Source organism: Eulemur rufifrons, chromosome 7 (assembly GCF_041146395.1).
Source record: "Eulemur rufifrons isolate Redbay chromosome 7, OSU_ERuf_1, whole genome shotgun sequence".
Classification (NCBI taxonomy): domain Eukaryota; kingdom Metazoa; phylum Chordata; class Mammalia; order Primates; family Lemuridae; genus Eulemur; species Eulemur rufifrons.
Window position 1 is genome coordinate 86636968 of NC_090989.1, and position 25057 is coordinate 86662024.

General features: G+C 34.1%; 1 protein-coding gene across 1 annotated transcript in view; it reads right to left on the reverse strand.

Annotated features, from left to right (window-relative positions):
* NAALADL2 (N-acetylated alpha-linked acidic dipeptidase like 2) overlaps positions 1-25057 on the reverse strand; it is an 899092-nt gene that overhangs the window by 508185 nt on the left and 365850 nt on the right. Inside the window, exon 4 of the mRNA XM_069471997.1 lies at positions 18529-18648. Within this exon, the coding sequence (XP_069328098.1) occupies positions 18529-18648 (120 nt within the window). The remainder of the gene's footprint in view (positions 1-18528; positions 18649-25057) is intronic.

Consider the following 25057-nt stretch of genomic DNA (forward strand, 5'->3'; position numbering starts at 1 on the left):
CATGTTCATGTATATTCATGAAGCTACAGGCAAATTGTAAACAATGTTGCTCCTGTGAAACCTAATGTTTTGCAATTAAAATGAAAAATATATTAAAATCATTATGAGAATCTAATATTAAATTACATAAATTATGATTTTAAATAGGCAATGCTTAGTGCATCAATGAAAAATGTATACTCCAGAGATGAAATGTAAAATATGTCAAATATTGTACCTTTTTTATCTTGATTTGTAACTTATCTGCATATTATTATTGCTATGTTCTTGCTATATTGACATTTATATTTACTTGTCCCACATGCTGCTTCTTACCTTTGATTTTCCCTCCTATAATAAAGGCATATACTTAAAAGTAAAATATCAGTAATTTACATTAAATCAGATAAATAACCAAAGAGAACTGATTTAAATAGCCTATAGCATCAGGTTTCTGTAGACCTAGGATTATCCCATTTGATATGAGAAACGGGATGCATATGACATGATTTTCATATCCTCTAAGATATATTTTCTACATTAAAAAAATAATAATTTACACTGTTTCATGGGATAGAGAGGGCAGTTCCAGGAGTGACATATAGCAGAAGTAAGCCTCTCAAGCCTCAATATTTATCTGATGTCAAATGCAGCATGTTCAATATATCATACATTTATGTGATCAAGTAAATTGCTAGAAGCAAATTTCACATTAAGATGATAAACACAGCTATTAACAGAAATCAGGGTCTATGGTAATCAGATTCACTAAACCAATTAATCTTAGCTCTGTCACAAAGATTCCTTGGAACTGGAATGATAACATAAAGTATAAATGACACATTTCAAACAATTTGTCCTTCCATCTCCTCTGTGGTAAACATGAAATAGACAGGGCTGAGGTGACTAGGGTTAAATGTTCTCCCTTTTTTTAGGGTCTATTTTGGGAATTACATAGGAATACACTGTTAGGCCAGTTCCCTTTCAGATAGTCAGAATCAGGAAATTATCAAAATAACTGCCACCAGAAAATGAAATATGATCAATTTTTATTCCAGTAAAATTACACCTGACTTTAAGCAGAAACAATCAAATCAAGTCTAGGCCTATTGAAATTGTCTTGGCAGATCATGCTAAGAGAATACAGTGGTCAGGGCACAATAGTATCCTTCCTATGACATCAACACAGCCCAAACAGGGATTTTATCAGCCAGGGGAGCAGATAAACCTCACAAAAGAAAATAATTCATCCACTTTATACAGCCCTTATTTTTTTAGTAAAGGTTAATATTTCACATAATTTGCTTGAAAGTATGATAAAGTCATTGTCTTAGTAAAATACACAAAAATTTTCCTTTGATTTTTTTAAAATAAAGAGATGTGTTAAACTGGTGCATTTCTGGAGCAGACTTTAAAAAGCATAGAATTTGCCATAAGTTGAATGAAAAGGTCCAACATCTTATCTTTAACTGGTATACATTGAATTAGTTAATCAATGCCAAGGCTTCTGCTTCCAAAAAGGACAAATTCCTTTATCTCTTAGGTCAAAAAACTGTCACCAGTATTCGTTAACATTCTGGGCTTTCTTATTTTTTGTTTGAAAGTTTTCTTACCGGGGCTAAATTGGTGTAAAGAGAAGGGTAGATGGCTGGTATACAACATATACTAACATACCTCCATACCTAGTAGTGAATGGTCAAAAATGTAAAAAAAAATATATATATACACACACACACACACATATATATATATGTCAGGCATTCTAGAAGCTCTAGGAACAGATGGGGACAACCATCTTTAGAAGCTTTTGCAGTATTTAATGAGTCTTATTTTATTAAATTATTTATATGTAACCTAATATACTCTGCTACAATTTAAGCCCATGTTTTATAACTTTAACCTTGTAAAGATTAGAACAGCTCCTAATTTTATGACTCATGAAGCATCTTTCACACGCATGAGGACTGTTTTTTACTTTTTCCTCAGCCTTCATTTGTTTAGCTTTAATAACTTCCAATTAAGTAATTCACGTTTTCCTGATCTACCAACCTTTTTTTTTTTTCCATTTTTATTTCTTCTATCCATTTTAAAATAGAAAAAGAAAACCCCAAACATGATTACTATTAACAATGCTTGGGAAAGATTATCTTTCCACTTTTGCATACCTTTCTCTCTCTAAAATGAACTCAGTAAGCTTTTTTGTTTGTTTGTTTGTTTGTTTTAAGTGATATTGTTCTGATATCTCCTTCACTTTGTCTGCTATTCTTGGTCCAAACTATTCATATTCCCCTGTAACTGTGAAATTTGGTGAAATTCTCTTGGGATTTTGAGACATCAAACAGTAAGTAAATGCAACTACATAGAATCCCCAGCTGGAAAAAAAAAAAAAAAAAAGCATGCCTATTCATTAAGAACTACTTTGTTCATATAAGTATTTCAAAAATGTGTTTTAATAAAAAGAAACAGAACAAATCCCTGATCCTTAGTCCCAACCATATTTCTTATAGGTCTATTTTAGTGCAATAAAATAATCCTGTCGGTTTCAATTCATTAATTAGAAACTATTCCTTTCTGTGAGGATGTTGTTGACAGCCAACTAAAATCAGTACTATTCTGGAGGATATTCAAAGCAGCCCAGCAGGCACTTTTCACTTTTCCATTAAACATTCCATACCCATCCATCAAGTCATTACAATATTCCACATATCTGTCAACCTTTGCCAGGCTATCACACACAAGCAAGCACCCTAAGATGATCCTTATGAAATATTCATAAACATTTTCAAGTTACAAATTCTTCTCATTCAAGATAAGATTTAATGGCAAAATTTTCCCGAAGAAGTTAATGAGAACTCTTCGCTCATAATAAACGAGCTCAGATTTAGAAGTGCCCTATGGTTTCACCAGGCACTCTGGTTGGGAACAAATTGAACACCTATTCACATTCAGCATTCTTTTGTTTAGGTGCCTGAGGCTATGGCTTCCTGGCTGTCAGTAATCTGATAAAAATATCAAAATTCAGTCAATTTTGGATGAAGAGTGATTTAACCCTAATGACCATATCTAACCCACTGGTTGATTTTTTACCATACTTTGCAGGGAGAATATCAAGTGATATTTTTTATCCCTTAAGTCAAGTTGAATTCTGAACAGCTAAATTGGTAAGTCTGAATCCTCTGATTAGTATGCCTGATTGACTAAGGGCAGAGCTGAGGAAAAGACTCTCCACATAAATGAGGAATCTTGTCCAAATGGAAAGCATGTATTGTAACCACTCAATCATCTCCTATGGGAAAGGGGGTAAGTGAAATTAATGCTAAAACAGAGGCATTTTTAGGCATCTGTTGAGAATCTTGGTTAAGTTTTTTCCCCCAATATTTTTATTTTGAAAATGTTTACTTTAAAAGTGTCAAGAGAAATAAAAATATAGTATGATGAACACTCACATACTAATCACCAGACTTTCATTGCTTATTATTTTCTTTTCACATTCCCTTTATCTTTCTCTGTGTATCTTTCTCATTTTGAACCGTTTGAAAGTAATCGTGAAACATTGTTATTTAGTAGTAGCAAACCGTGATTGAGGCCACAGTGTTGTTAATAACATCTAATCCATCTTAAAGTAAAGTTTCATTCATAAACACAAATAAGCTAACAAACTGGGAGGATCAGAATGACTGCTGGGTTTAGAATAAAAACCCTCACTCTTCTGTGAAGTAAATGTACATCATTGGTTAAGACACTCAAACCCTGAGTCTTAGTTACTTATCATACAGTAGTGACCATACCTGCTTACACAGGGATTTTTGAGAGGATTAGGAGTGTTTACATGAGATTATGTATCTGAAAGAAAGCTACAGTGTTACACAGATACAGTCATGGTGCCACATAAGGATGTTTTGGTCAAGGACTGAATGCATATACAATGCTGGTCCCATAAAATTACAAAGGAGCTGAAAAATTCTGATTGCCTCGTGACCTAACTCATTACTCACATGTTTGTGGTGATGCTGGTGGAAACAAACCTATTGTGCTTCCAAGTGTATAAAAGTATAGTATATGCAATTATGTATAATACATGATACTTAATAATAAACAGCTATGTCACTGGTTTATGTATTTACTATGCTATAATTTTTATTGCTATTTTAGAGTGTACTTCTTCTACTTATAAAAAAAAGTTAACTATAAAACAGCCTCAGGCAGATCTTCCAGGGAGTAACCCAGAAGAAGACACTGAAATCATAGGAGATGACAGCTCCATGGGTGTCATTGTCCATGAAAACCTTTCAATGGGACAAGATGTGGAGGGCGAATGTAGTGATATTGATTATCCTGACCCTGTGTAGGCCAAGGTTAATGCATATGTTCATATCTTAGTTTTTAACAACAACTTTACAAATTTTTAAAAATTAAAAAAGAATTTAAAAAGCTGTAGATATAATTATATAAAGATATTTTTGTACAGCTGTACAATGTGTTTGTGTTTTAAGCTAAGTGTTATTACAAAAGGGTCAAAAAGTAAAAAAAAATAAAGTTTATCAAGTAAAAGTGTTACAATAAGCTAAAGTTAATTTATTATTAAAGAAAGAAAATATTTTTGAATAAATTTAATGCAGCCTAAGTGTACAGTGTTTTGTGAAGACTGCAGAAGTGTGCAGTAATGTCCTAGGCCTTCACATTCATTCACTATTCACTCATTGACTCACCCAGAGCAACTTCTGGTCCTGCAAGCTCCTCTCATGGTAAGTGCCATATATAAGTGTACCATTTTTTATCTTTTATACTGCATTTTTACTATGCCTTTTCTATGTTTAGATAAGTTTATAAAAACAAATACTTAACCATTGTGTTAGAATTGCCTACAGCATTCAGTACAGTAACATGCTGTACAGGTTTATGGCTGGGGAGCAATAGGCCATGCCACATAGCCTAAGTGTGTGGTAGGCAACACAATATAGGTTTTTGTTACATGCACTCTATGATGCTCACATAACTATGGAATCACCTAATGATACATTTCTCACAACATATCCTCCTTGTTAAGTGATACAGGACTGTATTATTCAAGTAACTATTTTTTTAATCTCCAGTGAAAGTAGGAAATGTTCTTTACCATGGTTACAACACAAATAATAGTGATAGTGAATGTTTATTGAGCATTTACTAAAGGATAGGTGATATGAAGACACTGTATTGGTTTTACAAGGAAGAAAATTAAGTCCTAGAGAGGTTAAAGGGCTTGACTACTGACTCACAGCAATTAAGTGGTACAGTTCAGACTTAAACCCCATATAACTAATCAGATTCTATACCATGGGATATGAGGCAGAAAATTTATAATAAGTACAAATAAGCAATTGATCCAAATGTACACATGACAACCACTCATGTCAGAATTGTAAAAGATTCAAATGTCTCTAGTTATCTCTCCCCACACCAGCCCCATTACCCCAAATATAATATTCTCATCCATTTTCCAATGCAAAGGATACTGAATTGGTATTATCCTGATATAAATTGCCTTTGTTAAAAGAAAAACTTTAGACAAAATAAATTTAATAGAGAATTTGAGCATTAAAGCATTTGTGAATCAGGCATCACTCAAAACCAGAGGAGGTTCAGAGAGCTCCACTTTAGCAATGCGAACAGTGAACGGGCTTTCATAAGGCTGAAAGCAGAAGTAATTACTTGATTGGCTACAGCTATGCATGTGCTTTGTTAGAAGTATTTATTTTTAAAATGAATTTATCTACTTATTTGTAATCAATTAGAGCACACAATTTATAAGGCCAGGCAAAATAAAATCAAAAAAATCTACATATTTAGCAAATCATACTAGGAATTTTTAAAATCCTCAGGAAAATGTTTCTATATATGTTTTGCCAATTATCAAAAAAAGAAGGTGTTTGTATCCATATTTCACTTCGTTGCTTCTGATAGAAGTTACCCTACTATTTTCTCCAAAACCCTTTTATTCCGATTTAACATAAAGTGCTTTCTGCCATTTAGCTTTGCTGTCTAAGAATGAAAGATAATAACAAATCTGGAATATTGTATACAATCTTTAAAACTTTAGAAACTACATTATTTTATATTGTATTAATGATCCCATCAAGAAATATTTTGATCCAATCAGAATTATGTGGGTCCTGTAGGTACCCATAGTTTTGGTTTATTCAAAATAGATTGTTGTCCATTAAAACATGTTGAAAGCAATAAATGGCAAGTATTAAAACATACAAAATATGTCAGCACACATATTGCTACAAGAAGCCAATACGGGCTGACTTGTTTGTTTGTTTACTATTTTACACAAAAACAACAATTAAATCTAGGTACATAATACATGTGTGAGTGAAAAGTTTAGAAAACATCCTATAGAATATAAAACTCAGTAAAGAAAGATTTGCAAGAGGTACAACAATGCTTGCTTTGCTGCAATGTAACTGGAAAAAGAACCAATTGCATTTTAATTGACCTAATGGTAAAATAGGTTTTTTTTCCACCAGTTTTACACCAAAGTTAAGAAATGTCTAAGCTTTTAAAATTTATAAAACCAAGCTTAAAGTTTGATTACACTCAAAATATAAGGCAAAACAGTGTCAAAATTATCCTTTTTAACAAAAAAGAAATAAAATTTTGGATTATATCACAGATATCTTAAGGTCCATAATGCTATTACCAGTCTGTACTATTATTTAATTACAGATATGCTATTATTAAAAGCAAAGAAATTTTATTAGACCAGTCATTAATTTGGGCATTAGAACAATATCAAGCAAGCATGGCATGTTAGAACTCTAAGAATTCTTTCTGCATTTCATTAAATGGCTCATTTTATACATGATGAAATTTACCCTACAACTTGCTTAAAAGTTGTCTTTGTGTGAGAATTATGAAAGAAGTTTGATGTGGGTAATTTATGTACTTTTGAAACACAAGCATGCTAGTTCTTTAAAGGTAGGAATAGTAATTTTAATAGCCTAATAAAGTAAGGATATTTAGACAAAACAAAAAAAATTATAACTGAAAATTGAAAAATACAAATTATTTCCTTTGAAGAATTTCGTTAACTGTATTAGTCTAAATTTAAGTCTGTTATTATACCACATATATCAAGATTATAGAAACTCTTCAATTTTTCCACATTTTCCCAAACAAAATTGATTTAGAATGTAAAATTATTCAAAGAATTATTGGGATTATTAGTATTGTGTTTTTAAATTTAGGTAGTAGATGATTATAATATTCAAATAATTATGTATTTTTTAATTTAAGAAAATTCATAAGAAATTTATACTACATGAGATTACTAGATGCAATCTAAAATGCAATCTGAGAGAAAATATGCAAAATAAAACTAGGTAAAGATTTAATGAAATTTGGAAATGCAAATCTAGTAAATAAAAAGTAACTTTTTTCCTATAACATAAAAGCTTTTTTCAAACTGCTCATTATTGAAACCACAAAAGCTTCATTCTTAACTATAATATATATGGGCTATAAACCTGTCCCAATAGCTTTTGAACAGCAAATGTATATTTTAAGTTAAAAAGCAATTTAATGAATATTTATAAGGATAAGTTAACATATATGTTAATAATTACTTATTAAAATAGTATTTTATTTGGTGTATATTGTTTTCAAAGTTCAAGTGAGAATATTTTATTCTTGTATATGGAGATTTAAGTTTTTATGGCTTATTAAAGGTTAATTTATTATAAAAACAGGACATCTATTGATTTCAAAACCAGAGCCACTACATTGTGCAGCTGTAATTTTATTTACATGAATTTTAGGGAGCAATGTTAAAGAAAATGTCAAATTTTCAGTAATGTTTCCTTCCAAAAGTAATTTAACTCTGCCCCCACATATTTTATAGCAAAATATTAGTAAAACCCAAATCACGACCGAGTACCCCTTACCAATGTGTTCCTGAGCATGATAATAATAATTAATCTCTTTTATCAAAAGACAGAATAAAAAAGAGAGAGACAGAACTTAGGACTATATATATAGTGACTAACAATTAGGCTTCAAGTGAATTCTTTTAAAATGTTGTTAGCATAAAAACCAAAGGTTTATTTATTTGTTTGTTTTTTATGTACTCTTCTTACCAATGAATTATCAATGCAAAAGCGAAAGAAACTATGCTAAATCTCAAAGTCATTTTTAGGGTATTCTAAATTCAAATACATAGGAAAATCATAAAAATTTTAACACCATAATTATTCATGAAATAAATCAAACCCTGAAGTACTGAGCTTTTACTTAAAACAAACAAACAAGGCTGAGGTTATAACACTTAGCAAATGACAAAAACTCAGATTTTTGACCACATAGAATAGTGACCACTCAAAAAATGAAATCCAAGTAGAAAATATAGTTCTCTTGATAAACCTTTTAGTGAGATTAAATTAAATATTAAATTACTTTTAATGAGTGCTTACTTAGTATGTGCTAGGCACTGCATTGAGTACTTACCTGTACTATTTAAATTAATTTCTATAAAAAGTTTATGATATAGGCAATCTCTTTATGCTCTTAGAACCACTTATGATACCAACTTTCAAAATAAATTTCAATTTTGTATTAGAAGTGTATACTACTATTTTAAAAATGTAATATAGTTCTAATTCTTAAAATAATATTATTTTCCTAATATTATATAATTCCACCACTTCAATAAAAAAAGTCTATGCATAAAAATAAACACTGAAAAATATAAAAATCTGAAGCTTGCAATATTCTCTTAGATCATTGTTTATATTCATCCTCCATTAAAAGTCAAGTTATATTTATTTTTGACATTAATTTCTTCATTTATTTATATCTTATTCCACAAAAACAATTTAAAGACTTAGATTTTTTTTTAACTCAAAGATTCAAATTATGCTACATGGTACCAACATAATTTTTATTGTTAAGTAAAACAAAAGTGCAATCTTGAGAGACAAATACTACTTCTGTAATTGATTTATCAAATAACTATATTATTATATTCAGTTCAGTTTTGCAAGTGTAGGTGAGCTATTACATTTCCCCATTATTAAATTCATGCTCTTCCTCTTTAAAACCTCCTATACAGATATTAAGAGCTTCATAATAATTATAATAATTGTTACCTAAGAATTTATCATGCTTGCATTTTCAGATTTAATCCTTACACAAACTTATAAGTTGAGATTATTTTTATCATCAGTGTAGAGGTTTCGTACAAAGAAAAAAGAATCTCCTAAGACTTCACAGGGGTTAGGTAATATTCTAAGGTCACAAAACCATCAAATAGAACGGGTTGGATTTGAGTTTGTCTCTTCCATTCTTGTGTCCTTCAATGTTGTGTTCCACTATTTTAAACAAGTTACCTGTTGAGCAGAGAGCAAATACAGAAGATTGGAGAAGATGGGAAGTCCATTAACAGCAGGAAAAAATGAATATTGTCAAACAGGCACAGGGGAAGAGGGGAAAGCAAAAAGGTACCAAAGTATGTCTAGAGCTTACTGTTTTGAATTTTAGAGCAATATATGATACATACAACAACATTTCTGAAACATGGGTAATTTTAGGGATTTAACTAGAATGGATTAGCTGCTTGTTCTTTCCCTCTCTTCCTTCCTACCTTCCTCACTGCCACTCTTTCTTCCTTTTTCCCTCTTTCCTTCCTACCTTCTTTCCTTCCTTCCTTGCTCTCTCCCTCCCTCCTCTTTCTCTCTCTCTCCTTTGCTTTCTTGCTTTTTAAAATTTATACTGTAACATTTAGTTAGGAGAAACAAAATGTTCAGCACCTTTTTATAATGGTGCTAACCTTGAATGAATACATGGGAATTATTTATACTAACTATATTACAGTCAGATATATGAAAAATCAACCCTTCTAATACATGACATCACTTGCTATGATGTCATAATTTTCAAATGGTCCAAAAAATAATTAAATTATATTATCACGTAGGTAAGATATATACGCACATCTAAATTAAGCAGTTAATTCATGACAGACTTCAAAGATTTGTAGACACACTTTTATTTGGAAAAAATACTTTAAAATTAGGAATAGAATCTGAAGCACTCAATTATTCTTGTTCTAAATTCACTTTTTAATGTATGCTGGCTAAATAGCAAAATAATGACATAGTCTAACATCTTTTCATTATAACTCATTATTTAAGTTGTATTTCAACAAAAATACTTTTTGTACATATAGTAATACTTGGTTTAAACCATTCAAAAAATAACAGTGGAAAATGGAAAGTTTTGTGATTAAAAAACAGCAGCATATTTAGCTTTCAAGTACATAAAACTATTATTTTCCAATTTTTTGTTCTAGTACTGACCATGTTTTTAATGACAAATGGAGTCTTAGAATTACAAAATATAGAGGCATTGGTCTTTTGTAATTACTTCTGAGAATTGGGTATAAAGTACCTCATTAAATCATTCAGTGGACAAGTATACCCTTTTCAAGTATCCAGATAGTGTTTGCTTTTTATTTTTGTTCATAAAATGCCTTCAAAAATTGTCTTAAGTAAAAGAGGCAAGTTTGCCTTACATGAAGATCATACATAAAAACATCATTCAATGATACTGAATTAAACATTTGTTTTCATCTGAAATATTCATAGAATGTCAATTAAAGAGATTTTCTTGGTTCATCCATACCACGGAAAATTATTACTATGATGCACCAAAAGTTTCAAGAGGAAAGGCGTCTTTCCCTTCTTTCCTGTCTTCTCAACCTCACTGCCACATCACATGACTATACCAGTGTGCTCACAAATGCAGCACACACACACACACACACACACACACACCCCCGTAAGTATTTTGTCTTAAAAAAAATGTTGATTTCCTTTTTTACATAAATTGCTGTGCTAGGCACCACATATTTTTAATGCTCATTAACTAAATGCATCCATAATTTAATTTTGGGAAATAAATTAAGTTTGAGTTTCACCATCTCTAAATTTCTGCCACAAAAAGTAGAGTAAATCTTGTTCTCTATTAATTAGAATAAAGACCACGATATTCTGTTAAGTGCAATTATTATATGGATTGAACAATTGTCCCCAGGGAGAAAAAAGGAGACTGAAAAAAAAGAAACAAAGTCTAGTTCAGTAAGTATGACAAGTATGAAATGCTTCACATGAAATTAGTTTTCACAATGTAGTTTTCTCAGCATTAACTTTAACTAGCTAGAGGATTTCTTATTGATCTTCCGGTTGTCCACTCATTGAGCATTGATTGTAAATCACCAATATCTACAGATATTTTCTCACTAGACCTCCAACTACATGTTTTTAAATTTAATTATTTGGTGAGTGAAGTTGGGTTTGAAATTCAAATAGTATAAAGTTTACTTTTCTTTAAATAAGACTATGGGCCGGGCGTGGTGGCTCACGCCTGTAATCCTAGCACTCTGGGAGGCCGAGGCGGGTGGATCGCTCGAGGTCAGGAGTTCAAGACCAGCCTGAGCAATGAGCGAGACCTCGTCTCTACTAAAAATAGAAAGAAATTATCTGGCCAACTAAAATATATATATAAAAAAAAAAAATTAGCCGGGCATGGTGGCGCATGCCTGTAGTCCCAGCTACTCGGGAGGCTGAGGCAGTAGGATTGCTTAAGCCCAGGCGTTTGAGGTTGCTGTGAGCTAGGCTGACGCCACGGCACTCACTCTAGCCTGGGCAACAAAGCGACACTCTGTCTCAAAAAAAAAAAAAAAAAAAAAAAAAAATAAGACTATGCTTTCCTAATTTACAGGAAGCAATCTAATTGAAAGCACAAACACATAATATTTGTACAGACACATAACAATTGTTTGCTGCCTCTCAATTCCCTCCAGGCTCTTCCCAAAGGCATTCCTGTCCAAGCCTGCTTTATGGACTTAAGTGGTGCTGAAGTTTATACACTGGCCAAACAATGTACAACCATGGGTGGATTCAAGACGTATATCTAAAAGCCATTTTCCTTTTGTGTTACTCTGTTTTGTGTTGCTATAAAGGAATACCTGGTATTGGGAAATTTATAAAGAAAAGAGGATTATTTGGGTCATGGTTCTGCAGACTGCACAAGAAGCATCACACCAACATCTGCTTCTGGTGAAGGCTTCAGAGAGCTTCCAATCAAGGGGGAAGTTGAAGAGGGAGCATGTGTGTCACCTGGCAAGAGAGGAAGCAAGAGAGGAAGGAGGTGGTGCCAGGCTCCTTTAAACAACCAGCTCTCACATGAATTAACAAAGTGAGAACTCACTCATTATTGCTAGCAGGGCACCAAGCCATTCATGAGAGATCTGCCCCCATGACCCAAACACATCCTGTCCCACCAGGTCCAACCTCCAACACTGGGGATTAAATTTCAACTTGAGATTTTGAGGGGACAAATACCCAAACTGTATCTTCTTTCATAGTTCCTATTTATGTTAAAGTATAAATCTTATCTGATGAATAGATGGAAAATGTTTTATTTGTAGGAAACTACAAAATCCTTTGGATTCCTGGGTCATTAAAATTATCATGATAAGGACAAAAATATGTAAGAATAATGAAAAACTAATTAATATTTACTAATATCTTACTACATGACTAAGAGTACGAGGAATGTGATGTGTACTATTGAATTTATTTAAAAAATCAATAGCATTTGTGGATTTTTATGTGAAATTTCATTATGCACAAATGGCATAATTAATCACGATGTATATTCATTTGGAATTTCACTGCATACAAAATTGACTCCTACCGGACATGGGGCTGATACATGGTATGGACCTAGACAATGACCCAGCCTCCATGATTCAGTGGGAGTTAGTTGGTTTCAAGTTGTCATGTAGTACACAGTAATTTTTTTATTACTGCTTTTTGTGAAAATAGCTCTAAAAGAAGTCAAATGCTTTTATTGCATTTGGTATAATAAATTTCATACTAGAGTGCTATTCAGCAATTTGGAAATTTGTGAGGGTTTCAGGGCCTGCTTTACTATGTCTCAGATTGTTACTGAGAGAGTTCTGAGTCCATTATGACAAATAAAAGACTATTTTGTTGGAAAATTTAAAGAATTAAAGCCCTCTCCCATAACATAAATTGCTATAAACACAAAACTAAAATGAATCTAAAGCCTCTCCTACAAGGTTTAAGCTTAAGGAAACTGGCACAAACAGTTCTGGGGAACTTGGTTCACTTTTTCCTGCAGCAACAACGTGTAGATGTCAAGGCATGTAACACAAGGGCATTTGTGTTTCATAGTTCCTGCTGCACAATGTGGGCATTTTCTCATCAATCTCTTCCTAGAGATTAAATTAACACATATATGGTATTTATGATAAAACTAATGAGATCATCACCCTCTTGGCTGTAGATTATTTTTCTTTTCATAGGAGTTTATCTAATAATTTAATATCATAACCATGCTTGAAAGCACATGGTTTGCCTTTCCTATCTCAGATGTACAGATTCCTTTCCAAATTTATTTTTGAACTACAATTTAGTAAATACTGCACAGCTAAAATAAGATGAACTTTTCTCTTTACTCATTCAGCTGCAAGTTCCCAACCAAATGCTCATTTAGAATTATGATTAACAGTTGTGATTCACAAAGAAGTCAGTTGGTCCTCTGCCTTTTTCAACCTAAATGTATTACTGTATTACCTCACTTTCAAATTTCGGCCCCAGAATGTATTCGATGGACAGGTGAAGCAGACTTGGCTGTAATTGTGTGGTATACACACACTTTTCTTTTCTTTCTTTCTTTCTTTTTTTTTTTTTTAACCATGTGAATGTGTATTAATAGATGTAGTATCAATTACTTACTCCAAATCTCTGGGACAATCCACAGAAAACAGAGATGGCTACTATGGAATTTAAAACGTTAAAGAGAGGACATCGTGTCTCCTCTGCCTAGATGACTGTCAAGTTTGTGGCAAGACTGCCTGAGGAGGCATTCTGCATAGAACTCTGTTAATTTATTCACAGGCCTATAAGGAAAATGATCAGGTAAAATGATATCAGGGTCTTGACAATTGTGTCCTATTCCAGATAAACCACTAATTCACTACTTTGTAGATATGGCCAAAGGGTTTCATAATGTACATATTCTCCATAGCAAATACAAAGAAACTTGTTTTGTTTTAACCCATTATGTACTGGTGAGGATTTTGAGTATTTGGCATATAAGCATTGTTAGAGAAAGATTTAAGTGACTTATTTCAAGCTGAATTTTTAAAGACATTGTTTCTGCTTACAACATTTAGAAGTACAGAAACATATGTATAAAGACGTAGAAATCATCTAAATTCTTTCTAACCAATTATATAATCAGCCCCTATCTATCACATATAACATTTTAGTTACTGGTAGGTTGAATAAGATTCATGTCATGCAGGGGTCCCCAACCTTTTTGGCACCAGGGACTGGTTTCATGGAAGACAATTTTCCCACAGACAGGGGGTGGAGTTGCGGGGCCGGGGCGATGGTCGGGGGATGATTCAATCACATTACATTTACTGTGCAAACCTCTCTGCTAATGATAATCTGCATTTGCACCCGCTCCACAGCACTAGCATCACTGCCTCAGCTCCACCTCAGATCATCAGGCATCAGATTCTTATAGGGAGTACCTAGATCCCTTCCATGCACAGTTCACAGTAGGGTTGGCGCTCGCATGAAAATCTCATGCCCCTGCTGATCTGACAGGAGGCGGAGCTTATGCAGTGATGCGAGTGATGGGCAGTGGCCATAAATACAGATGAAGGTTGGCTTGCTCGCGGGCTGCTCACTCCTGCTATGAGGCCCAGTTCATAACAGGCTACTTACTGGTACTGGTCTGCGGCCCAGGAGTTGGGGACCACAGATATAATCAAAATTCTACCCTTGATTTAACATTTCATCTTCTTGCCCCTCCACTAGCTCAGGTCTGCTGTTAGGGAGGGAGTATGGTCTGTTTTATTTCCTTCCCCATGTACTGTAACTATACTCTTACCTCTCTGGTGTTGGAGAGGGCTTAGAAATTAGAGGTTCAAGCAGAAGGATTTTTCTGACTTTATCCTGCCTGTCTTATAGGAGCTTCAGCCCTCTGGGGCTCACAGATGTTTAAGGCTGCCTTTGGACCTCGTGGGCACTACGTGAGTTAAGTGAAGAAGTACCTACTGCAGTTTCCTTGATCTGGACAAATGCAGCTCTAATCTGGCTAGTCACTGTCTCATGCATCACCACTCCAAGAGGCAAGTCCGTGCAGGAGTGAAGGCAGACCACATTGGCTCACCGTAACATGTGCCCATGTCTGGTCTGTGGGAAGCACACATATTTTTCTGCTTCCAACTATGTGGATGCAGGCCAATTCCAACACAGAAGATCCTTTTGTGCTCATTTATTAGATGCACAGCAAACTCATCTCTTGTCCTGAGGTTTCTCAGGTAAAATCAGGCACCAGTCCACCATGTCCTCCACATTGCAGGGGACATACACATTAATCCCTCTGTATGGTTCCACTGAAGCACCAGTCACCAGGCATACAGTGGAACTTACCATAGGTCTCTCCAAAATTCCTCTTCACAAAATTTTCTCCTACCAATCTCCAAACCTTTTATGCCCTAGATATGAGGGAGGTTTTTAACAATATTTCCAATTATTTCATTTGAAGCATTGATGTTTGGTAGCTCACTTTGAAATGTCCACTCTTTTATCTTAGAATCTCAGTTAAAAATTCTATTTTAAAACATTAATCATCTATCTACTGATCTATGCTAGCTACACACATACACACACAGAGAGAGACATACACATAAAAGACTCAGGATCCGAGATGAGACAGCCTAGGTAGATATCCCGATTGTTTCATTTAATGAGATTTTTGTATCTCTGAGACAGTCACTTATCCTTTTTCTGCCTTCTCATCTCAATTTGTAAATTGAAGATAATAATAATAGTCCCTACCTCAACAATATAGTTATTGTGAAGGCTAATGTGATAATATATTAAAAAATGCTAAGAAAATGTTTAGTCCACATTATTGACCATGTGTTATTAAGTATGCAATGTCTGATTTCCTTAAGTACTAAGTTTGACAGTTGATATTTATGGCATTTCACTTTGACACTTTTTGTTTTATTTTTATTGGGACAATACATCCTCATTCTTTCAAACACATGGTTTCACTTGTGATTATCTTTCAAATTTTTTTTAGAGCAATTTTTGTAAAACCATGGAGAAGTCAAAAATTCGTGTTATTTTCAAATATGAGCTCTGTTGTGAAACCAGTGCTGCACAGACAGCTCAAAATATCAACAAAGTGTTTGGGAAGGATGTGGCTAATGAATATACAGTAAGTACATCGACGGTTTGAGAAGTTCCATTCTGGTGATTTTAATCTTGAAAATGAACCAAGTGGGTGACTTGAGACCAAGGCAGATAACGCTTAGCTGAAAGCTATAGTGGAAGCAAATCCATCTCAACCTATGTGTGAATTAGCAGCAAGATTTGACATTACCATTCCAACAATATTGAACCATCTGAAACAAATTGGCAAGGTAAAGAAGCTGGATAGGTGGGTACTGCATGTATTAAATGAGTGTCAGGGCAGAAATCATCTCAAAGCTTCCCTTTCTTTGCTGTCACTACCTAAAGTTAAACCATTTCTACACCACATTGTTACATGTGATGAAAACGGATTCTTTTTGATAATTGCAAGCATTTGTCATAATGATTGAATAAAGATGAAGTGCCAAAACACAATCTAAAACCAAACAGTTATCAAAAAAAGCTAATGGTGTCTGTTTGGTGGTATAGCGCTGGTATTATCCACTACAGCTTCATGAAGCCTGGTCAATAGATCATAGTGGATGTCTACTGCAACCAGGTGGACAAAATGATGAGGATGCTCACAATGAAGCAGCTGAGATTGGTCAACAGAGACAGGCCAATCCTCTTGCAAGACAAAGCTCAACCACATGTCGTACAAACAACGCTGCTCAAACTACAGAGGCTGAACTTTGAAACTTTCTGTCATATACCATATTCACCAGAGCTTGCACCAACTGACTACCACTTCTTCCAAGCTTTGGACCACTTCTTGCAAGGAAAAATATTGAATTCTCAACAAGCTGTGGAAAATGCCTTTTGCGATTTCATTGCCACTCGCTTTCCAGGCTTCTTTGCTGCTGGCATAAGCAAGCTACTGTTAAGATGGCAAAACTGTATCGATAGTTTAGGCACATACTTTGGTTAATAGTAAGTACTGCTTCTTGTTTGAGATATAAACTAAACTTTGGATTCAAAATCGGACATTTCATATTTAATGACCTAAATACTATAACCATTAGTATTATAATTACTATAAATGTTCTCTTTATAACTTATTTGTTTTATTTATGAGGATTTTCACATGCCATTAAATATTCCCCTTTTCATTTGAATTGTTTTATAGCATTCAGCTGGATAAAGGCAGCATTATTCCCACTACTACACTGGACATAGATATCATTTCTAATATTTTGTTTCATCATTGGTTATCACTGTGTTTATCATCTCTTCCTTCCCACCCCTCTTAGAATACATTGATTGAACAGGAATTGTTAGGTCAAAATATTATTTTAAGGCATTTAATACATATTGAAAAAATAGCAAAAAATTAATATCACCATATATTATTTTCAAGACTATTTTAAAATTTTGGCCTATTATCTACTATTAGACACTGATTTAAGTATATGGGCATCATTGATAGATAATAAAAAATAGGCACGGGATGTTCTCTTTTTCCCTGATTGAGTGTGCTCACAGATTTCTGAAAACTTTTTTGGACCAGAGAATTAGCAAAGCCCATTTAAGGTTGGATGAGGAGAAATCTAATATATATTCAGAACCAGGGAGTTCTGGTGACATAGCTACACTAACGTTTTTTGCAAAAAAAAAAAAAAAAAAAAATAGAAAAAGAAAATGAAGAAAGAATGACCAGTAGTGGCTGGCTGTGGCAGTAGTTTGTTATCAGAAACATAGATTGGGCTGCTTTAATTATGTAAATACATCTATTGGATGAGAGTTAATAAACTTCTATTTAATTAAAATAAACAAAAATCCTGCTTCTCCTTAGAATATTATATTTGAATTAAATTCCTGAGTACAATCAGTAACTCTGAAGTTATACAGTTGACAAAATCAATCACTAAGGAATATAAAACTAACATAAACCCATGGTAATGTTTTGACAATAGATTAGAAGTTTCACACATGTCATGAATTAAGAACACTATGGTTTTTGTTTTTAGCACTCCAGATATGTACTATTATAAGAGTATGCCAATTTTATCAAGTTCCCACAAATACACCAGTACCTAGCTTAATGTATCTCCTGTATAAAGGAATAAGGACATCAATTTTTTAATCTCTTTGTGTCCTGCCCCCACTATCTCTCTCCCCCCCCCCGCCGCCCTTTGTGTGTGTGTGTCTCTGTCTTTCTCTCTGTCTCTCTCACACACACTGACACTCACAAAGGCATATAACTCCAAAGAAACAAAACAAAATATTAACCCAACCACCAAATAACATCCATTGGACCAACCTTATAAAGCAGTGGCAGATTTCCTAATTTCAGGAGTGCAATCTGATTTGTTACATTTTTCATTTTTTTAATCCTTTTTAAATCATCTGCAGTTCCATAACTCACATCAATGACTTCAGCCTGAAAGAGAAGAAAAGACAAAGAAAAATAAAGCCTTGGAGGAAGAATTATAGCCTATTTCCATTTAGTATGACAGAATTATTCATAGTAACTTGAAATGGTCAAAAGAGAACTAATTCTATCTCTTACTCTGTCCCAGTTACCATAAACATGATCTTTTTTTTTATTTCTGTCAAGGTACAATTCCTCTGGTCATGTGGGAAAATATGTGAGCCATTTTTGCTTTACCTCTCCCTTCTAAACAAATTACAAACTCAGTTCCTTCTTCCAACAGACCATCACATTTGGAATATTCTACATTCTTGTTTCTGGAATTTGAGCCATTTTACAAAACACTGCAAGATAAATTTGCATAAGGTTCAAAAGCAATCATAGTATTCTCAGGCTTGAAAAAATTCAAAGATTCTCTATTGTTATCCAAATTAAGTGTAATATCCTCTACTTTCACAGTCATTCATGCACAGCTGCTCAGATTGTGCATGTAGCCAGTTGTGAGTGACGATGCCTTGGGTTGTGCAGGATCCAACCTGTACAACTACATGTGCCAGCCTGGCATTCTAGGACTTTAGAATATGGTCCCAAATTACCATTTCTGTCACATTTCCCATTACCTCCTACAGTTATCTTATATTCTACATCAATATTATTCATTTTTAAAAGTCTTCTTTTGTTAATGTAAAAATTTCATGCCTTCCTGGAGATTCTAATAGGAGTCCTCTGTTGGAGTTACCCCTTTCCTTCTCCTTGAAAAATACTGAACTGCAGGTTCATATATTCCTATGAGCCTAGATGCTTCCCTTCAGCTATACTTTCTATAATTTCTATTATTAAAATAATAGTTGTTATGCTTTCCAATGATTATAATACAAAATGTGCTGTTTCAAACTGTAGCATATATACTCAGAGATGTTGATAAAAAGAGTTAGCGGGGGCAAATAGTGAAAAAAATGAAGATGGAGAATCCAGGCCTCTAATTTTCTGCCCTTCTCAGTTGAACTAATGCACTTCAACCAGTTTTATACATAGGACTTCCACAGAAAACCCATTTGAAGAAAGAATTCTGTTTCTAGAAGAACATGGGAATACTACCGAGAGATCGATAAATCTGCTAGAGAAAGTATTTCTGGCATAAAATATTTCTATAGTCATCACTTTCATCTGCATCTATAAAATATCTACTAACACATTAAGGCCCATCTCAAATGTGATCTACTTGATGAACTGTATTTTTCTGTTGCCCAAATATATTTGATCTCTCTCTGCTTCAAATCTCAGGGTAACCTGCCTCTCACTATCTTAAGGCCCTCATTGGACCTATCTTTTATAAATATATTTATCTAACAGTTTCAGTTTCCAGTACAAGGAAATTCCTTGGTGAAGGGGCCATGATGCACTCATTCTCACCCAGGTGTCTGGCATATGCTCTTGGCTCATTGGTCTTCAACTGAAATGATTATAGCTTGTACAATATCTCTGAAAAGTTAAGCTGTACTTTTAAGTGGATTTGCCAAGAAAACTTAATTGTTAAAAACACTTCTCTTGGAATGGTTTTTATTATAATTGTCTTCCTATTAAAATGTGATTAAATCAGTTCCTTTAACACAATTTTTTAATTTGCTGATACTATTACCATATAAATAATTGTTGATCTATGATTTTAAAAGCCTGATTAAATAAATGGTCACACAGTATTAATGATTGCATTGGAAAAGGGAGATCATTCATATTTTTCATGTCAAGTTTCTAAGCTACCTACTAATTATTTGTGATTCAGTATATTATTGAACATATTTTTCATATATAATAGACGGTGAGGAAAAACCTTACTGGTTTGAGAGAATATAGGACTGTGTGTGCAGGCATACCTCAGACATATTGCAGGTTTGGTTCCAGACCACCGCCATAAAGTCAGTATCACAATAAAGTGAGTTACATAAATTTTTTTGGATTTCCAGTACATATAAAATTAATGTTTACATTATATTGTAGTCTATAAAGTGTACAATACATTATGTCTAAAACAAAATGTGCACACCTTAATTTAAAAATACTTTATTGCTAAAAATGCCAATGGTCATCTGAGCCTTCAGCAACGCCTATTCTTTTTGCTGGTGGAGGGTCTTATCTAGATGCTGATGGCTGCTAACTAATCAGGGTAGTAGTCACTGAAGGTTAGTAGAGCTGTAGCGATTTCTTAAAATAAGACAATGAATTTCCATATTGATTGACTTTTCCTTTCATGAAAGATTTCTCTGCAGCATGCAATGCTGTTTGATAGCATTTTGCCCACAATAAAACTTTTTTCAAAATTGGAGTCAACCCTCTCAAACATTGCTGCTGCTTTAATCAAGCAAGTTTATGTAATATTTTAAATCCTTTGTTGTCATTTCAACAACGTTCACAGCATCTGCACCAGGAGTAGATCTCATTTCAAGAAAGCACTTTGCTCATGCATAAGAATCAGCTCCTCTTCTGTTCAAGTTTGATCATGGGATTGCAACAATGCAGTTACATCTTCAGGCTCCACCTCTAATTCTAGTTCCCTTGTTAGCTCCACCACATCTGCAGTTACTTCTTCCATTGAAGTCTTAAAACCCGCCAAGTCATTCATGAAGGTTGGAATCAATTCTTCCAAACTCCTATTAATGTTGCTATTGTGACCTCCTCTTTTGAATCCTGAATGTTTTTAATGACATCCAGAATGGTGAATCCTTTCCAGAGTGTTTTCTATTACTTCACCCAGATCCATCAGGGGAATCATACTATATGGCAGCTATAATCTTATGAATGTATTTTTAAATAGTAAGACTTGAAAGTTGAAATTGCTCCCTGATCCATAGGCTGAGGTCATGAAAACAACATTAATCTCCTTGTATATCTCCATCAGAGTTCTTGGGTGACCAGGTGCTTTGTCAATGAGTGCTAATATTATGAAAGGAATCTTTTTTTTTTTTTTCTGAGCAGTATGTCTCAGCAATGAGCTTAAAATACTAAGTAAATCATGTTCTAAATGGATGTGGTGTCATCGTGGCTTTGCTGTTCTATTTATAGAGCACAGGCAGAGTAGATTAGCATAATTCTTAAAGGATTGTAGGATTTTGGAATGGTAAATGAACATTGGCTTCAACTTAAAGTAACCTAAGGGGCATTAGCTCCTAACAAGAGAATCAGTCTGTCCTTTGAAGCTTTGAAGCCAGGTATTGACATCTCCTCTCTAGCTATGGAAGGTATAGATGGCATCTTCTTCCAATATAAGGCTGTTTTGCCTACGTTGAAAATATTAATATGTTGTTTAGTATAGCTATCTTCATCAATTATCCTAGCTAGATATTCAGGATAACTTGCTGCAGCTTCTGCATCAGCACTTGCTGCTTCATCTTGTACTTTTATGTTATGGAGACAGCTTCTTTCCTTAAACCTCATGAACCAATCTCTGCTAGCTGAAAACTTATTCTGTAGCTTCCTCACCTCTTTCAGCCTTCACGGAATTAAAGAGAGCTGGGGTCTTCCTCTTTATTAGGCTTTGGCTTGAGGGAATTTTTTTGGCTAACTTGATCTTCTATCCAGACCACTAAAATTTTCTCCGTATCAGCAATAAGGCTGTTTCATTTTCTTATCATTCATGTACTCACTGGAGTAGCACTTTTCATTGCCTTCAAGAACTTTTCCTTTGCATTCACAACTTGGCTAACTGTTTGGCACAAGAGGCCTAGCTTTGAGCTCATTTTGGCTTTTATCATGCCTTCCTCACTAAGCTCAATCATTTCTAGCTTTTGATTTAAAGTGGGAAAACTGTGACTCTTAATTTTACTTGATCACTTAGAGGTCATAGTAGGGTGATTGGCCCAATTTCAATGTCGTTGTGTCTCAGCGAATAGGGAAGCCCAGGAGAGGATGAGATGGGGGGAAATGGCTGGAAGAGTTGTCAGAACAAACACAATATTTATCAAATAAGTTTACTATCTTATATGAGTGCGTTTCATGGCACCCCAAAACAATTACAATGGTAACATCAAAGATCAGTGATCACAGATCACCATAACAGATAAAATAATGAAAAAGTATGAAATATTTTGAGAATTACCAAACTGTAACACAAGACATGAAGTGAACACTGCTGTTGGAAAAATGGCACCAATAGATGTGCTAGACATGGGGTTGCCACAAAGCTTCAATTTCTGGAAAACACGGTAACTGCAAAGCACTATAAAGTGAAGCACAATAATCCACATGTGCCTGCGTACTGGGAAGGTATGGCAGTTACAAAAATACCAATTCTATAAGACATTTACGTTATTGTAACATATCAATAGCTTGAATCAACAATGGCAATTTTAATTAAAGAGGTTTTTAATTTATCTTCTATAAATACCACATGTCAATAGATTAAAGTATTTTAGCATGTAAGTGGGTTTTTTACTTATCCAATAAAAATATTTCTCAACACAGGTATCATTATATCAATGTATTTTGGCTTATGCACTTTTAGGGTATGCGTTAAAAATCAATAAATACAGAAGTCCCAATGTTCTGACGGTTTGGCAGGCAATAATAAAAATGTATCCACTGCCTTCAAAGGAAGACTCTAAACCAGGACCTCTTTAAAAGTCTTTCCTATTTACCTTTAAGCAAACTGAAAATCACAGCTGCAAGAAAGCACATTGAATGTTTCTCAGGTACAAATCAATATATTAGACAATGATATGATAAAATGCCAAGCCATTTCTCTTCACATATTTTTGTTGCTACAGTGAACTTCTTATTTCATTTATTCTGTCACACTAGAAAATCATCTACTCAACCAGTTGGGGTACTATGTTTAATTTATGTCCAAATGCCAGGGATTAAGTCACATCTTACTGGTCTCTATGGGAAATGTCAAATGTCAAATGAGGACTCTAGGTACTTGTTGAGCTATTCACTCTGGATGCACCACAGTTTTTCCAATGAGGACTTCTTTGAAACATAGGAGTTATTGAGAGGTACAGAGTGAAATGGAAATTAATTCCTTCTTGTTTTAAAATTTTTTACCAGACATAAATATTAAAAAGTCTCCCTGTTACTTTTTCATTTAAATTTTATACATTAATTTTTTAACTCAGAACAAGGAATTTAAAACAACAGCAACAATTGAAAAGGAAATATTATCCCATGCTATTAATAAAAAAGGAATCAAAGTATTGGAATACAACAAAGAGTGGTGGGCCACATAGAAACAGCTAAGAGGCAGATTGGCACACTTCAAAAATTAACATTAAAATAAAATTATCTTCCATCTATAGTAATATATGTGATTAGAAGGAATAATAAACCAATTAGCAATAACTAAAAACCAAAACATGAAAGAGTAACATTTTTTTTTTTTTTTTGAGACAGTGTCACTCTGTCATCCAGGCTAGAGTGCTGTGGCATCAGCCTAACTCACAGCAACCTCAAACTGCTGGGTTCAAGCAATCCTCCTGCCTCAGCCTCTTGAGTAGCTTGGACTACAGGCAAGCACCACCACCCAGGTGAATTTTTTCTATTTTTAGTAGAGATGGCGGTCTCACTTTTGCTCAGGACTCAGGCTGGTCTTGAACACCTAGCTCAAGATATCCTCCCACCTCAGCCTCCTAGAGTGCTAGGATTATAAGTGTGAGCCACTGCACCTGGCCCAAAAGTATAATAACATTCTATATGTCAGTTGTTCTATGGTTTTCAATGTAAGTGCCATAGATGACAAAAATTATTAAATAAAATCATAGGAATCTCATTTCCCTCGTCTTGCTACTCTGAAACCAAATTAGGAAGGTTAACCTTCTCTTTTTATGAGTGCCATAATATGACAAAATAAATAAATCATTAAGACAAAGACGTTGTTTATCAGTGGCATGCTACAGGTTCCAATTTTATGATGAAGAAATGTAATGTTAAATAGATAAAGCTTCAGACTTATAAAAGAGATCTTGTGCCTAAGAGCAAGCAATCATTTAATGAGTCCCTCCTATGTGCCAGACAGCAATCCAGTATTGCTACCATTTTATAAGTAGAGAAAATGAGGCTTAGAGAGGCGGAAGAATCTGTCCAACTTACATGACTATAATTCAAGGGTAGAGCTAAATTTTTCTCCAATCACTTGCCAGAAGCCATTTCATCAGGAGGGACAATGAACATTTGGCAGCCTCTGGAGAAAGAAACTCCTCAGGGCACTGTTGGGTTCAATATGGCAAATCAACCTGCTGAGCAATGGCTCTTGTTAACATATCATAGTTTTTGTCCCATCCAAGATCTATCAAACTAGAATTTCTGAGAATTGGCCTTAGTCTGCTCAGGCTGCCATAACAAAATCCCATAGACTAGATGGCTTGAACAATAGAAATTTGTTTCTCACAGTTCTGGAGACTGAGAAGTCCAAGGTCAAGGTGCTGGT